This window comes from Diprion similis, chromosome 8 (genome assembly GCF_021155765.1).
Source record: "Diprion similis isolate iyDipSimi1 chromosome 8, iyDipSimi1.1, whole genome shotgun sequence".
Classification (NCBI taxonomy): Eukaryota; Metazoa; Arthropoda; class Insecta; order Hymenoptera; family Diprionidae; genus Diprion; species Diprion similis.
In genome coordinates, this window is record NC_060112.1 from 9,288,046 (window position 1) to 9,306,797 (window position 18,752).

The 18,752-nt window shown below is 36.3% G+C and overlaps 1 protein-coding gene across 1 annotated transcript; it reads left to right on the top strand.

The window, feature by feature from the left end:
* Positions 1 to 1,592: 1,592 nt before the first annotated feature.
* On the top strand, positions 1,593 to 16,584 carry LOC124408784. The gene is made up of 5 exons (XM_046885973.1): positions 1,593 to 2,433; positions 12,030 to 12,679; positions 14,364 to 14,595; positions 14,707 to 15,060; positions 15,865 to 16,584. The coding sequence occupies exons 1-5, from the start codon at positions 2,026 to 2,028 to the stop codon at positions 16,057 to 16,059; spliced, it is 1,839 nt and encodes a 612-aa protein (XP_046741929.1). The 5' UTR covers positions 1,593 to 2,025; the 3' UTR covers positions 16,060 to 16,584.
* Positions 16,585 to 18,752: the final 2,168 nt, after the last annotated feature.

Below are 18,752 nucleotides of genomic sequence, written 5' to 3' on the forward strand. Positions count from 1 at the left end.
ACTATATACATGCGTGTAAATGAAATGTAGGTCCTTTTTTCCGTGGAAATTCCTCAGCAGATGTTCCAAACCTCTTCGCGTCGAATCTCTTCTTCCTGTTTTTCAACCGAACCATTCGTGTAAACGATAGCGTGATCGTACATTTTTTTTGGGGTGAAATTCTGATGTCAATTTATTACTCAATTGATCAATCATTTGAAATAATCGATAAACTTTATTCAAGAGCGTCAATTCTATTAATAAATACTCTAAAGTTCACTCATAAAAAATATTTAAGAAAACAAAATTATTTAGTTTTAATTACAAGAAAATGTGTTTTAAATTCTTATTCAGGGTGCGTTCCGAAACTACCTGGCAGCGTTAAAAACTCCCTAGGACAGTGGCAGAGCTACTTATAAACTTGGCATCGCAAAAGAGATAAAAGATTGTTGACAGCACCGGAAGATAATTTCGGAACGATTGCTTAGTGTTGTTATAATTGTCTAAACACTAGAATTTTTCTTTACAACAACGTTAAATATCTTAATTTAGTTTACTAACTTTTTTAAAATTTAAACAAGGCCATAGAATAAATTTAGAAGAACCTATATATATTAATACGATTGACCATAATCGAAAAAAATACTAACACATACTAGATTTACTAGTTTAGAGAAGAAAAAAAAAAACTTGTGACGTTCACTTTTGTACCCTGCAGACTGCCTCTTTCGAATCGAGTAAAAAATGAAAATAGTTACAAAAAGACTGCGTCAAGTAACCAAAACTAGAAATTTTTCCTAATACCGTGTGTCTCGAAACGGTGGAAAACTGGTGTCTGCGGTATATTTACAGTCTGTAGGTATACTTACAACGTGACTCCATCGAATGCTGCGCCAATGTCAAAGAGGAAACATAAACGTTGTCGGCTTGCGGGCTTCTAGTCAGTCTGTGTCGCGCTGCCGAGATCGTGTAGTCGCTGTTCTCCTAATCGTGGTTGAGCTCGGATTGTCTCCGAGGTAATTTGATAAGTCCCTGAGAAGAGGGCGCATCGAGATAACGAAAAAGTTTGAAACGAGATAAAAATAAGTAACAAACGAAAAAAAAAAAAAAAAAAGAAAAGCAATAAATAATAATAAAAAAGTAAAAAGAAAATATATACGCAACCGATGTTAATAATTGGTTTTTATATTTTGACCCAGAAATAAAAAGAGGCTGATTTATAAGCCGCAGGAAGCGAGGGCGTTTAAAAGGAAGAAACAAAAGACACCGCTTCCGACGTCTTCGGTTCGAGAATTTCAAAGTTACCGAACAGGTTTTTGGTCCAGTCTCAGTGTATGGAGATTGTGCCCCGAAGGACTGCAGCTAACGTCTTTGTGTATCGTAGATCTATAAAGATTTCTTTATTTTCTACATCTCCGCGAGGCGCCGGTGGATTGCTTCACCTACTTGTAACGAGTTTCCGAAATTCAAGTCGAATTAGAACTTGTGGAAATTCTGAATTCTTCACAGTTAGGGATTGATGAAAAAAAAATAATGGGAATATTATATTTTCCTCATATCTGAGTCAATGTAAAAAATATTTATCGGAAGGAGAAATTATTGCATATGATTCTTCATATATGTATTTGTATTATACATAATCGAATCACTCCATCCAAGGTTGAAACCTGCCCGATTAACAGTAAATTCAATTTTGCAATTCCGGAATTGGTACCTACGCAATTGTCAAGTTTGCAATCTTAATTGTAACCAGACCACCTTGACCGACGAATGCAACTGTTGACCGAGCGTCGAGGTCGTCCTCGAATTTTGGCACAATCTTTAGAGAAGTTATCCGACGTAAACCGCAGACAAGGAACGGAATCGCTGCGATCAAGCTGCTGGTGTAAATCTTTGTAGAAAAATAAAAAGTATAATGAGTGCTTAGCTAGGAATAATAAGGCTATTCGATAAATTGACGACATTTTAAGAAGAAGAGAAGACAGAAGAAGGTAACTGATACCGAAAGCTTCTTTCGAACGTATTTCGATCTCCTTCGATGCCTGCATGATTTCGATGTTACCCAGCAAAGGGACCAGCGATATCCCAGTGAAAGCCAAGATGGACAACCCGAAGAATCCCACCGACGAATCTCGATCATTTCTCAAATTTTCCCGCGAGAATTTAAGCGTTTCTCATTCGGATCTCGAGCAAGGGTTCAACAACGGACGACCCCGGATTAGAACGGATACAGTTCTGAGTCTGATCGCAATATTCTTGGCCGTATTTTGCATCGGGCTTGAAATATGGAAGATCCTTGGTGTCGTGGATAATCCCAGGTGCTGTATTAATCACCCGAGAGAAATTGAGCTGCTGAAGCAAGAGCTTGAAATGATGAAGCAAGACGTTGAGGGCATGAAGCATCGCATCCTCGAAGAAGACTTGCTGAACGACTTGAAGGCCTTCGAGGAACAGGTAAGAATCAATCCAATTTTACGTCTCGGTATCCCATATAAAAATAACAATCAACTTCCAAATGCGAATCCATAAAAAATTACATTATATCAGTGATTATAACATATTTGTTAAAGGGTAGTTCTTCAAAATGTTGTCACGCTTAGTGAGATTCTAAGGTGACACTAAGATGACTAATATTATACTATTAATTATCAAAATTCAAGTTTACCGTTACGTAGAATTTCATCGTTCATATTTTCCATAGTGAAAACTCCGAGGGGTTATAATTTGCGAAAAATTCCTGAGGTAATTACTTCTTCGAATATCTTGAGGAAGTTTTCATTTTTAATTTCAAGCATTCAGTCTTCGGACCATTCGCAGTTTTGACCATTTGCAATTCAAATCATTCAGAGTTTTCAAACAGCTAATTACAAGTCAATACGAGTTTCGACTGATCCGAATTTTGACCCGTGCATTCCTTCACTCTTTGTGGAATTTTTCGAACTATCCAAATACCAAATCGTTTGGCAGGATTGAGGCTACTCAAAAGTACCCGTCAAAGTGGACTCTGATACCCATATAATAATAAAACATAAATCAAAAATCGATATAGTTCGATATTTTCATACAGCTTGTTTCATATTTTGTATTGTTGATATTTATTTACTGCAGTATCCATTATTCACACGGGGCACTATCAGTTCGGTCATCGCAAGTGAACTTTGACCCTCCCATATATATATTACCACAAGTTGTGTCACTGAATATCCACAGCGTTCGTAACCTTCTCTTTGAAACATCTGAGGCGACGTGTGCGACCATTTGACAAGTTCAAGTTTCACGTATTAGTGTCGCATTATTCATCTGTCATAAGATAATTACACTGTTTTTCAGCTTCTACATCTTGTCTCGTGATTGTAGGCGATTGCTTGGCTCTCAATAAATTTCCGTATATATTATACCGTTATTAGTATTTACAACATGTTTAGATTATACACGCGCTATCGCAGTCAACGCATTTCTACGTAGATTATACCTTCATTCGCATGTATTCCAGTCCAAATCGGTCTCGTGACTAATGTAGCATTTTATGCAGCTTGTATATTTGCCCCTCTATGTACCTCTGAAAACTGTTTGCTTTTCTTCGTCATCGAAGTGCGTCCGCACGAAAAGAACCGTATATATCGTGCTGTACGATTGTACAAGCAATACTATTTTTGCAATAAATACATTTATTTTGCATACTTGCACCGCAATTCTGTATTAGTTGTGGTTACTATGCAGTAGTGTAACCAAGTTAGATCGTCTTGAATCGGATGAAAATATCATCAAGGTGTGTAAAGGAAAGGAAAAAATATGGAAAGTTTAAAGACACGCAGATAATTTTAACTGTACCAATAAGCGATCAATATTTTGAGTCAAAAATACACGTATTTTTTCGATATCAATACTCAAATGTTTTTTATCCACATAATATCGTTGAAAAAAAATTTTCGTATGAGATGCAATTTTCGCACATTTTTTTGAGCTTTGATTCTTCAACTTACAAATATTACAAAGATAATGAAGATGAGTGTTTCCAATTTTTCAAATTTTTTGTTTCTTACTAAAGCTCGGTCACATGACATCACGTTCAAAACACCTTAACCGAGAAAAGCGAACAATTATTTCGTATCTCTCATCGGTGTATAATATTATCGTATGAGGTAATCGTTGGCTAGTGTATTCCAACTGCATATGATATACATCGTGTATATATACGGTTATTATAATGACTCTACAGATGCCATTAATCAAGCGGTACGCGTTAACTCTGCCCATATTTGATCGGCGGTTGCAAATGATCACGTGTTTGCTGAAATGGCCAAAACATGTAAAAGCAGGAGGAAAATTTTTTTTTGCAATTCATCATACGTAAACGTGTATGATTCTTGAATCTCAAGATTAGCGTTCGTATACTTCGAATCATTTTCTTTCCAATTGATCGATTAATCGATTAATCGAAAAAATGACAAAATAGTCTTTCCTAAATCTTATATTCTAGCGCCAGTCGAGTTCAAATTTCGCGAAACGATGTAGGATATATTAGATAATACAGGTTTCTTGGCGCCGTTTGGAGTTCATCGTCCCACGTTAAACTTCGGTGATCGACTAGGAGACTTTTAGAAAAAAGTTTACTGTTATAAACACCCACGCATGACAGCAGACAAGAACCACAATCGCGAAGCTGTGTCCATAAAAAATTTGGAAGAATTTCTACGCGATACTGAGTCCCAAAATTTGGTGAAATATTTCGACGCTGCTAATAAAGATACTAGATCTGAGAATAGAAAATGCTTTCGAATTCATGTAATCCTTTGAATCAATAACGTTTCATTTTCATCGGCTTTCAGTATTGCAATGAACGTAATTATGATTGTTCGTTTTAAAATTCTTAACCCTCTCAAAAATGATTATAATTCTGTAAAATTACGAGGTTGAAGTTAGTAACGTTAATGTAATGAAACATTGAGGAGAAAAACACTATTTTGCAATTTTTACTTCGTTACTGATTGATTTTGATTCTGAGATTACTAATCGTTTCGCGACTCAACTTGATTCAACTGTTTGCGCAATTACAGAAACCGTATCCTGCAGATAGATGAGAGAAATATCGAAGCTAGAAGTTTGGTACGCATATTAATATCGTTGACTTTTCCCCGTTATACAAACGAATTTATTCCAACGAAGTCTGAAGCTGTAACAATCATTTATTTATTTCGTAACTCAAATTTTCACGAAAATATCTTTTCGTTTTTAATTTGAAACGACTTAACGTACAACGCGAACTTGCGCTGCGTTGCTCTGTAGACTTCAATTAGACTAATTGAAGTAAACTTATTGATGCGCATGAGTATGGAATTGACGATATATAAGCGATGTGCTCACATTTTATTCTAGGCATTATTTTTCCTGGAAATACATCGTTTAAAATTATCTACGATTTCGTAGCTAATGCAAATTCATACGCTACGAGTGAGAAAGCGGCGGGGGGGGGGGGGGGGGGGGGGGTTGTCTTTTATTTCGAACCTTCAATAAAATTTTCAGAACTTCTGTCGATATTAAAGAATCCCGGATTCATCCAAAGTTGGGATTATTTTTTTTCACGTGTACTTATAAAATCATTAATTATTTCATCGACGCTACATATTTTTAGAAAAAAAAATTTAACGTACATTGAATATCCCTGTAGTAAAATCTCTGAATTTGTTGACATTTTTCATGCATTCTTCGTGCACACGACAAAATTCACACTTACAGATAAGAAGAAATTCGCAACGTTAAATTCGACGATGATCTACAAAAGCAGCTTTAATGCATGAAAGGATGCTACCAGGGATTCTGCAGAAATTGTTGTAATAGATCCGATTAAAACGGTAATCGCCTTACAAGACCGACCTGCAGTTCTGAGAATGTTCTTTATTACGTCTAATAAAGTTTGCAATTGCCAATTGTATCATTGGCGTAGACATAGCGCGTGTCGCTTAGAAGCAAAATTACGTTTTACTCTCACTTGAAAAACTTGTTGTAAGTAGGTACGTAACAAAAGAAAAAAAACAAAAAAAAAAAAAAAAAACGAAACCATCCTTGCGAAAGGATATATCTTAAACTTAATTTTAAAAGGCTGCTCTGAGAATTCAAAGTTTTCTCATTTAAATGATACGGGGACGGTTTAGTTTTTTAAACCGTCACCACGTAGTCGCATTTAATTGTATGAATTTAATCTTGGGTGCATTCTGTGGAGATTTTAACTCTGTACAAAGTGTCCAGTGAGCGAAAGTCGAAGCTTAGACTGTTCAGAAGTTGTAAGCCTCGAAAGTCGACTTCGTGTAAAAATTCTTGTTTGAACTTTTTAATGGAAAAATTAGTGACTTTACCGGAGGAACTTACGGATGATTTATGTAAAGAATTTAATTCCCACAAACTGCGTACAGGATCAAGTTCGCATTACTAAATGATGCAATTTGATGGTAAGAATTAAGGAGAAAAAACACAATCATCGGAAAATACATTTTCTTATTTATAAAGACTCTGACAAATCGATTTTCGGCTAAATAAACGTATTGCGATATCGATGGTCTGTAAAACGAATACTGACTTTATGGTGCCTCATGTTGTAAATTTGCTGCGTTGAACAATCGTATATTTTTTTTTCATATCTTTATTAATTTTCATAAGATTTTGAATATTTTGAAAAAAGTCTGAAGACCGGAAACTTGTCGAAAGAATTATTTTAGTGGGATTAATTAATTATCGTAGTGTTGTCGGCCTGCGGATCAACGTTGAGATCGAATAATTGGACTTTTCCAAGTTTGAATACAATCAAAAAATACAGCAAACAGTATTCTTTGGTTTTCTGAATACCAAATCAGTACAATATATGCATATAAATAAGGAATTCAGATCGAAATCATTATCCGCCCCAATTTTATTTTTATCAAATTAGTATATGGTCGAAGAATGCCAAATTATGTAGGTATGTAGGAATTTACTTGCATTAGGTGTAAAAGATAAAAGTATAATCGTAAATTTTTGTCTCTTCAGTGTGAATAAACAAACTGTTTCACACAAACGCGACAGTATCGCGAGAAAGTGGAATGTTAAGCTTTTAATTACCGCGGGTAATAAAAATTCCTCAGAGCTAATGAGATATAACGTAGATAAATATGTTGATTGACTATCCAGGGATGAAATCTAAATCAAACCCGTGTTGTTATATCGACTAAACATAAACTAGCCGCGTCCTTGCGTGAATAATGTCAAATCCATGCTTATACTTACGCTGCGATAAATCCTATTACATCAATTATTGTGTTTGTTGAAAATTATAGATTTTTATCTTCCTTATTGCGGTTCAATTCATCTGCATTCTATTGCAATACATTTAGAAGTCACGTCTTACACATCGTACAACTTATAATTATCTCGGTACTTCACACGGACTTTATCATCGGCAAGATGTAACATTTTACGTCACATGTGTGCTATTCACATTCCACTGATAATAACTATATGTATACGGCATGAGTAACGAAACATTGACATCGCCTGAAAGAGTGCAACTATATAAGAATCGTGACAGAGATTATAAAACATATATTTGTGTCATTTAAAAAAACCGATAATATGTTATAAATAGCGAAAATATTGCGATTGTAAAAAAATATTTCAATATTGTAGGATATTAGGCTTGTCTTTGAAATAATTCGAAAATAACTAAGCGATGAAGATCGTGGATAATCAATCGGCTTATGACATAACGAACATTAACAGTTTAATGACGCGTGTATGAAATATAAAATATGTATCATACGTGCTTAGGAGTTTAGGTAGATCCTAATAAAAGACATGAGTATAAGTATTCGTTCCAAGAAGATCAAGCCGCCGTCAATGAAAAAACTAGGAATGCGGACCATCACTTCACGAATATAGAACCCGCGGTGAAACGTATATTTCAGCGATAAGATTTGCACTCGAAAGTCTACTCACGGTTATTCATAGAACATTGAAAGTCTCGCTATAACTCATCCGGAAAGTTCAAAAGTCGCAATAGCTGAAAAAAAAGGACATTCCACCCGCCTTACCAACGAAACTGGTCGGAGCTGATCCTTAATCCGAACAGTATTTGGCACCGCTTATGTATTTAGTAAATGATTTCGGTTTTATTACAATTTTTTAATATATAATTAACGCATCGCGTTGAATCAACGATTTTTTGTATACGAATATAATCTACCGAAGCTCGTACGAATACAATACAGATTTGTATTATACGAATGTAATTTGTATTTTATTTCGCTTCAATTACAAAATACAATTCATTCGATCCCTAAACCAGATTCCTCGAAACAGTACATTCCCGTAATATCGCTTTTCCTGACGTCGAATCGTCGTAATCGTTTCGATGAATTACGAAGATTTCGGGAAGTATGATTGTACAAACGTAAAAGTGTCGCCGAAGTAGAATTGAATCTTAAGCAAATCTGCACGGAGTAAATAACGTATAAAACCATCTGTTGGTTCAGTTTGTCATCAATCGTACTCCAAGTGTGGCAGCCATTAGTTGGGGAGCACTTTTAAATATTATTTGTAAATCAGTATTGCCTAAAGCAAAGCGGTGTTTACTTTGAGAAGAATAAAACGTGTTTAAGCTTGATGAAAAGTATCGCAGGCGTCATCGTGTCACGTTTACTTACAAGATTTCGCAGATACACAACCGTTGTATTTAAGGAGAATAATTAAGTACCCACGCCGAGTACTCACGAATTACCATTTCGCTTCTGTGAGATGGTCGACCGATCTTCGATCGTCCGACTAGGTATTCTGAAGTTGAAATTTAACTCCCTGCTTCATATCCTTGTATACGATTAGCTAATTCGCATCAAGGAGAGGTAAATACTTGGATACTTTTTCGCATGTCCTGACGATATCGCGTGGCATCAAAATAATTGTCGTTTATTGTATAATTTTACTTAATAATAATCAATATTTTAACGTGGCAGCATCTTTAATTTGAAGAGTTCTTATAATTTACTACTAAGCCAGGGATAAATTCATACCAAAGTCTCATTTCTAATTCATCTTTGAACTGGTCGATAGTTTTCGATAAGAGTAAAAAGCAGCAGGCGTTTAACACCGCGTACAAAAATAAATACGACATTTATTTTTATTTAGAATTTAGGTCAACCTTCGTTTGGAGCTTTGCAATAATGATAACAGTAAGAATGATTACAACGCGAGTTACTTATTGTATCTATCCATATATGGATGCGTGTATGTACGCACGTGTGTTAAAAGTATCACTTGTCGTAAACCGAAAGCCAAACTTAACTCTCTCTCTCTCTCTCTCTCTCTCTCTCTCCGCATGCCTAACGAGCGCATTGGCCTCACAGATTTGACTTCAATTGAGCCTAGAAAGAGCTGATCATCGTCGCATAAGCACTTGGCTTTTTCTTGATACAAATGCGAATCGTATAGGTACGAGGTGTCGTCAAATGTGCCGCATAAATATTCAACCTTAGCGTACGTAATAGTTGTCGGGAAAAATATTAATAGAAATAAAAATTTTCACCTCGGAATAGTCGAGTGCACTCGAATACTCGAGTCACGATAGACGTAATGGTATTTTAATTGACCCAAATACATCGTGAATATCTCCTCGATCCAACTGAGGTATGTGACGCCGTGCCTTGCCTTAATCTCTGCGAGTTGCCACCCATTGTGCAGAGTTTGAGCTGCCTGCTTCAAGAGGAAATATAGCATCGAGTGGTTAGCCAGTCATCGTCACTGTCAGTGCACACGTGATTTTAAGATTTCACGATTTTTAAAGGTTATTCATAGTTTCAAAGATTTGGGTAGACTTGAGTGATTTCACTAGACTTCACTGAATTTCGCAGGATTTTAAAGAAAAAAATTCTTTGGATTTCAGGGAATTCAATAATCAGACAGTTTTAGCTGATGATTTTACAAGCTTTTGCAAAATTACAAGTTTGAGTTTGATCGTTGCCTAAGATTTCACTGAATTTTAAAGAACTTTGCAGTATTTATAGAATTTCATTTAGTTTCAAAATTTCATAAATTTGACAAAATTTCAGACGATTTTTAGCAATTTTACCAGATTTTCAGGGATTTATAGTTTCTTCGTTTAAGAAATCTAACGATTTCAAGATTGGTTCACACCGGATTTGAAGGGTGGTCAACTCCTTGTATCCGATTCACTCAGTTCGCATTCTCGTTTTTCACATCGACTGACATGACTTGCATCACAGCCGTTGTAATGAAATTCATTTCACACACGGGTGAGTCACGTGAAGAAATAATAGATACAAATACATGTTACCACCAAATACGCTCGAAATCGTTGCTCATACGAACACCTAGTTTTGAGTTACCGTTGACCAGATCCTTTCGCTCTTACCTAGTTGAGTGTACAAAAGATGCCATTCGCTTCACTTTCGAAGAAACACAAACAGACACGAATACCCCGCAGGTACAAACAAACCGGCAACTTGGATCAACCAATTCCATTCATGGTTACCCTGGCTTCTTCCTCGAGTTCTTGTCACGGCCGATCTTTTATCCGGGGCATGACCATCGTTCTGACCAGTCAGTTTTTCGTGGCGCCAGCCCAAAAACAGACTTGTAAAATATTCAAAATTCAAGGCTTCGACCAGCTGCGTCTACGTGTAAGATCCCATGGATGTATGTACAATGCATAACATATTAGATGCACGTTACTTGCTTGACGGTTCTGGGACTCCGTGTGTGCCTGACGTGAAATTATACAAGCCTTTGGAGTCATACTGCGATAGTGGTGTAATAAATAGGTAAACCAGGGATACGGAGGTGGTTTTTAGGTCTTCAGTTCTGGGCTCAGTCTGACGAATGCTTGTCTTTGTTTCCCATCAAATTGAGCACTTATATGGTTCAATGGTATGCAGATAGCTCTGTGGTATGTTCGGTATGTGCCATTCAGCTTTATATTTGTAGTTTATACTGTGATATGCCATTTTTGGTATCAACGTAAAGCGAAGAAGTGCCTGTTGTAGAATGGAGTAAGAATGTAGAAGATGAGAAAATAAAAGTGTCACAATAAAGGATATTCAAATAGGCTAGAATATATTTCACAGAATCGTTACAATGAATAAGAATGTAACGAACCAAACGTTTCCATTTCAATACTTTTCCTTACATTTTTTATTTTCTATACGTCAACTATCGTAGTTTTAAAATTTTGTGAAATAGATTGTCGCGTTTTTATACATGCGGTATTTTGACCACTCTTTTCTATGATCTTGCAGTTTAGTGATCAGGACTTGATAGTTTATTTAACTATGAGTAGCGATTATCGTTTCGACCACTCGTCGTTCAAGACAGAATATGTATACCTACCTAAACGTTCCGTTTTAGTCCGAACCATCATCTAGGTACTTATCTAAGAAGAATCTAGTTCAACTAGTCTTTATCCGAAAGACAAACGTGATGTAATATCACCCATACCATAAACGACCCAAATCCGCTTAGAAAAACTTTGTTTATTTATCCATTGGACAAGAATATAACGAGATATTTTGCTTATTTTGATATACCATCATCCATCAGCTTAAATTTTACAATCACTTCACAGATATATATATATATATATATATATATATATATAATATATATATACAGTCATACATTAGTTAAATTTCTATGAATTTCTATGAATTCACTGCAGGAATGACTAACTTTTCGACACGTTATTTAAATGAGATAAAGTCCAAGACTTGTCAGACTTGAGGTGAAAATCGTAAACTTCAGAAGGATCTTTAGATACTAAAGTTTCGACCTTGTTCCAACATAAAAAAAAAATGCTCTCATCTGAAATAGTCTGCTATGCAACGTGCAATATTATAAAAATTTTCGAGCCGACTGATTGACCTTAAATTTAATGTCCCATACGTAGACTTGTGGTCAAGGTTAGGTGCTGCGAACTTGACCGCTGAGTCGTTTCACATTTCTTGCTACATATATGGAAAGTACATTTTACGTGTTAGACAAACTACAATTAAATATCTTATTCCTTTGTGCAGGTAGAAGCCGAAGAACTTGACGAGAATAACGCTGACGATGAGACTGCTCTAGACAACGATGATTACGACTCCGATTACGACACTGAAGACGAAGACGAAGACGAAGACGAAGACGAAGACCCGATGCTTCCGTCTCAGGAATACCTCAACGACTATCACAATGCACCTTACACCGCCGATTACTCGGGTCCTGGCGATTCGTTAGGTCCTGCAAGCCGCGAAAGTGACTTCGCCAATGTCCTCGCTGCACTTCAGAAAACTGAGGCAGACTCAGAACGGAATTTGGAGAAGAGCGTGAGAGAGAACCGGAAAAGCATAAACAGAGAAAGAATGCTTGACGAGGGAAAAAATCCTGCGGAAATTCCACAGCGGGAGGATCCGGCAGAGGAAAACGAGGACGATCTTCTCGGGGAGTTTCTTCGGGATCCCGACTCGCCAACGATCGTAAGGAAGCGATCCGTCAACGAAGAGAGACCCGTTGGTTATAATCCGAGCGGCATTCCGATATACGCCCACAGCTACTTACTGAGAAACAGAAGAAATTTTACAGGGAACTCGCCAAGCCCAACATTAAAACTCTACGACAGTTTGACGAGAGATGACAAAACCACAACGGAGAAGAGTGAACAAGAATCGACGATACATCACGCGTAAGTATTTATACGAAAATTATAGGCTAAAAAATATCTGAAGATTGTCAAAAGTAATATTTTCTACGATCGTAAGATACATAAGATACACCGAATTTAGAAATGGTAAATTCTGTCACGTCTGTGAGAAAAAGTTAATTTGTCATGTCTTGCTTGGAAAAGGACGAAAACCTTGAAAAGTAATGCACAAGTTTAATCCTTCACGGACCATGAAACATGGCACTGAATGAGATATTCAGGTGGACTATCTGCTATGGCATCACGTTGACACTGACCCATATAGTCAGCAACAATAAATACTAGTAATAAAAGCAATTTTCGAGGGCAGCTTATTTGCTAACCTCACGTTGGTAGATTGTAGAGATACTACCTTATACGAAGGGATTTGAGTCGTTGAGCAATTTCATATTTCATTGTGGACATTTCTTCGTGCGAACGTACACGTAGCGCTGATTTTTATAATTTAAAGCTTAGATTTTGTCTCCTGCACGATAACCCGGTATGATACAATAAATGTAAATTGCGCCGGTGCAATACGAGTGAACTCGTTAAACGGAATGACTAATGACACAAATCTGAGTATTTTCAAAAGCGCGTTATGCATACTTGAAATGAGCTATTCGTATTGCTTCATTTTATTACTGCAGTCTACTAGACTTTTGAAATATACTTGTTTTTTGTTTAAATTTATTGTTAGCGACTTTTAAAAATTGCTTCTCACAATTCTTACACGGAAGTACAAGTCAGGTTAAGCATGACTGGGCCCCACTGTATGAATCGAGATTTAGTAAAAGAGAAAAAATATCGTTCAAAAAATTACAAGCAAGGTTGTACGCGCCATGCAATGATAGCGAAATAGGATGAAACAAGATCCCAAAATAATGTCAACATTGTTTTGGGCTCATTTTACTCGAAAGTGGATTTTAAAAAAAATCCAATCTATATTAAAGGTTTTGAATTTCGAACAGAGATTCGAAATAATTTTTCGGTAAAACTAACAATCACCAACTTTCACATAAATTGATGTATGCAACGTAACTTATCCTTGCAATAATAGTCTATGCAAACAAATTTCCGAGAGGACTAGTAACAGACCTTTTGATATTGTTCGAGTTCTGGTAATATTTGGACCTCAAAAATGTCGTCGTCAAAATATGAAATGATACTATGTGAAATAATAGCAGCCGACTTAAAAATCTCAAGGTTACTACGCAGTGGAACCTCAAAACCCTACGATATTTATCTCATAAAGTAAACATTGTTTGCCTAAGTAGCACAAAGTCAACTCATATTGGCTCTTGTTGTCCGTAGAAAATGTAGTCAAATAATATCAGACGTATAAAAAATCGTATTTAAAGCAACTGACTATAACAAACGCAGTGAAACTTTGAGTAAGTTGATTACTCGTAGTAGTCAACAATCATCGTTCAGTTAGTAATAAAAGATTTTCAAACCTTCATTAACTATACAAGATCTGCTTAAGCTAAGAAAATTCTTATCTGCATCTGCATAACATCCGTGAGCCGTGTTTTACTCTTGAAATTTGAGGCGGCCAGTCTGTATGAAAATTCAAAAAAGAAGGTACACACGCTCAACCTGCTAAGTTTAACCATTTTCTCTCGGTGTTTTTAAACCAACCTAACTCATGAGTACCTTTTAATTTGGAACAAATCTTATTTTACAGCATCATCACATCTTGGGATAAACATCCGCCAAAGAAATATCATATCCAATCACGGGATGCTACATCCCATGTTTTATCACCGGCTTCCTACTCTTCAGAGGCTCGCAATCCACGGCAGAGAAATAAACACGCTTATCGTTCTGTCAATTGGCAAGACGAAGGTCCTCAAGCTCTTACTATGAAAGAGTCAACGGTGAACCGTAAAAATGCAGAAGCTTGGAAGCTCGTGCAGGTAATAATCCACATCTGTCTGTAGACCAAACCCCTCTAAAAGAATCTCCATTCGACTACTATCAATCGTAATTTCATACCTATTATGAATTAACAAATTCCATTTTCCCAGGACACGCGCCACTCGCGGCCTCTTAGACGTCGCGGTATGACTCGACGACACCTTAGAGGATCGCGGCAAATAGTCGCCGCGCACTACGCTGCTGACAGCAGTCTTTTCACTGGAGAGGACGAACATGTTGGGAACGGAAAAGGGAAGCACGGTCAAGGAATTTTCAAGGCTTGGAGAGCCACCAGTTGGATGAGTGACCTGGGAATGAACGGGCACTTTACTTTAGCCGAGGGACAACTGACGATCCAGGAAACAGGGCTTTATCTTATCTATGCTCAGATTCACTACCTAGACCGGCATGATGAAAACGGTTTCCGCGTTTTGGTCAACAACGAATCGATACTGCAGTGTATGGTAAGTATTTACTTACAAATAGCTCTGTCCATGAATTGGTCGCATAATTTGTAGGTTATAAAAAAAAAAAAAAAAAAAAAAAATCCATTCAGCGAAATGGTGTTCTTCAGGATATCAATTCTCCTCAAAACAGAATAACTTGGATGTGTTTAAAGTTTTTTGCAGAAAATTGGGGTGCACTCTCAGTTCATCACTCCGTAGAATCTCTCGTTTCAGATATTTTTGATATTTCATTTGAACGCAAATTAAAAAAGCAACGCCCTTAATTTTTCTGGAATAGACTGCGGCTATACCGAGGGGAAGTAGTGAAATCTGACAGATTACGCATCCGACTGCGCAAGTGAGAGTTTCGGCGTCTTTTCACGCGAGCTGATCGCCTCAAGCTTCAGCTCCACTAAAACGGGCGAATTAAGTTAAATCGATCTCAAATAGTTGATGTGATTCGAAGTGGCTTGGCAAACTTTTCCTCTCAACTAACCATTGACTGATGATTCCTATACGAGTCACCGTAACAAAAGTTTCAATTAAACACTTGACACGAGAGAATTTAAATCTCCTCCCCCGATTCTGGTAGGTTGGCTTCTCTGCTTTGCAGACGAACACATTACCAACCTGTGATATTATCGACCAATAGAATACAATTATTTCACGCATGCGCAGTCGGTTGCTCGAACGGTCAAATTTTACAATTTACTTTTGACATCGGTAAAATGTTCTTCGGAACATGAAGCAGAACTCTGAGAAAAATTGACAATAATTTCCGCCACCAACTCTGGAACTTCTTGGATTATATTCCGTTTACAGGTTTACAGTCCTGGCACCGAGCATAAAAGCCGATCCTGTTTCTCCGCGCAGGCAGCGCTACTGCAGGCTGGAGATCGCGTGGTATTGAAGGATGTAGGTGAGGAAAGGTATACCTTGTTCCAACACGACAAGAGCTTCTTTGGTCTTGTAAAACTCGGGGAATCGAGGCCACCGAGACAGCATCCGCAAAATTAAGAGCAGCGAAGAAAAATTCTTGACGATTGTAAGCAAGAAATGACAATTCGATCGCTGCGTCAATGTAATATGAGCTGATTATTATAAATTATGAACTTTCTGTTGCTTTTTTCACTAAATGTAGAATAGGCGAGACAGAACGTTACGGAGTGATGATATATACGGTGTTTTAATTGTTTAACATTATGATATTATACATTGTATACCGATTAAAGAGTACAACTCCTAATTTATATTCTGACAGAAACGTATTGCAAACTTTCAAGCTACGCCTAAACTGATACAGTAAACATTTTGAATTGTAACTTAACAATTTATAGCTTTTAGTGCCATCGTTTGTTTGTAACTCGAAAATTAGCACCGATTTTAAGCTAGACTATTAGTGATCTCAGATGTTACGAAAAATATGTAAATAACATTTTATATTTTATTATATACTATTATGATTCTTCTTCTTATTATTATTATTATTATTATTACTATCGTTATTATTATTGTTATCAATATGATCTTTATTAATTTTTTCTCTTACGTGATTAAGATAAAAATATATATTTCTACGCAATCTTTGCTGATTAATTTGGTATATTTGCCTATGTGATTTTAATTCTGGTACACAGCTTTATATCAGAATTTCACTATCACAGACTTCTTCCACGTATAAAGACATTTATTTCAAGTTGACCTAAATCCAGTAATGTGCATAAATATTCTTAGCTAAAGTGATTTGAAATAGTCGAATGTTTATTTTATCTTTACCTATTTATAACTGATTAAAATTTGCAGAGTAGCAACAAAACTAATGTCATGTTTGAGGACTGAGGTACGAGGACCGGGTGTTGACTGAAGTTTGATTGGCATTATTTTTTTTGGAACAGACCATTACTTAACAACCAAATGGAAAAAGTCAGGATTTAAATTTAGCATTTCCACGGAAATGAATAAATTTGCATATTGCATGTCCGTATAAACTACAATTTCACCGGGAATGTTATTATATCTTCTGGCAGTAGGTACGTGATCAGCATGTAATTATAAAATATGTACTTAGCTATAAAATGAGTTAAAGTTCTGTTCAATTATTGGCTAAATTACTTCACGGAAATTAAATCATTCATTGGAAGTTGTTTTTCCACACGCACCACAACTGGCTCTGCGAATTTGATTAAGATTAGTTGGGACAACATTATGAAGTATAAATTATAGGTCATCGTTGAACCAAATATAATGTTGCGATCGATCCACAGGAAATCTTGAATCGCTCACTATATTCGATGGATCTATGCCCAATACCAATTTACCGAATTTCAATTTGATTCTTACATCATCCATAGCCCATGTAACACTCAATCGACTAATATTTGACTTATTTCCAGCAGAGAATGAAGTCAACTAACCGGAAATGAACGAAGAGGGCATATTTGAAGTCGATACAGCTTGTCTATTTGGTTCAGTCGTATGTTGCCTACGTCACAGAACGTGACGTCATATGAAAAATAAATCCCCACTTGCAAACACCGATCGTTGCTGCTCATTTGAATATATACCGGGTGAATTAAAACAATAAATGTCAATATTCTCCGGATATTGAAAAATATATCAATGAACGTATATTGATGTATATTCGCTATAGCCAGTTCTATTACGATATCTAATTTTCGTTTCGATTGTCTTGATCTTGACGTTTTTAGCAAACTTATTGACATATCTTGCCGAAAAGGTTCATGTGATAAATCGTAAGATGTTACCACCGAAATCATCATGTAATTTATTACATGATGTATCTTGTAAATTCGAGAAAATTATATAAAAAAATCATGTAATGAATCACAAAAATGCGAATCATCAGATATACGAGATTCAAAATTATATGGTCAACTGTACATGATTGTTCATCTATCTTATTTGATGAGTCGTGCTTTCGTAATTTATAAGGCGATTGGAAGCTGTAACTTGGATTGCCTGTTTGTCGGTGACGCGTCGTTGGCATCCTTAAACCTGAAGGAACTCTCTCGGTATAATACCTCCCAGGTAGCAGATTCGTTGAAATGTCGACTACCGTTTGACAAATTGAAACCGGCCTAATGTTGACAGGGGAAAATTTTTATTCTGTATTGGCAGGAAGGGGCTAACGATACACTCAAGGAGTCTCCCGATATATATATATATATATATATATATACCGCAATAATACTCAGACGAGTGCTTTCACTCCTCGAAACACAATGTTTACCATGAAACAAGATTCCCCCGTTAGTCCTGGGGTTTATACACAGCTGAGGAGATGGCCGTCTTTGAAAGCTGATGTACATCACTTACGAAATTTTGTGGAATCTGAAATTTCCTGAAATCACTGGATGGTGAAACCTTTTGAAATCTTGTGCAATTTTCCGTAAAATTATCAGGTAAAATAATCTAAAATCTTTGAAAGCACTGAGATCTTTAAAATCGTATGAAATCTATTCTATTCCATGAGTCTTGAAATCTTTTAAAAGCATTTAAAATCCTTTGAAATTTTTCGAAATCATTGGAATAACGGTGGTTGACTCCTCAGGCATAGCAGATATAGCAAAATTAGTCATTTGACCCGATTAATAAATACAGAAATACTAAAAGTTCACTGAATTACATTAATCTCTAAGGATCTCGCCTTAATCAAACTATGCGATCTCAGATATGGTTGAACAAAATAA

Coding starts and splice junctions, on each gene's coding strand:
- LOC124408784 (XM_046885973.1), top strand. CDS start 2,026: ATGATTTCGATGTTACCCAGCAAAGGGACCAGCGATATCCCAGTGAAA. Junction 2,434..12,029: donor TGAAGGCCTTCGAGGAACAG/GTAAGAATCAAT, acceptor TCCTTTGTGCAG/GTAGAAGCCGAAGAACTTGA. Junction 12,680..14,363: donor GAATCGACGATACATCACGC/GTAAGTATTTAT, acceptor CTTATTTTACAG/CATCATCACATCTTGGGATA.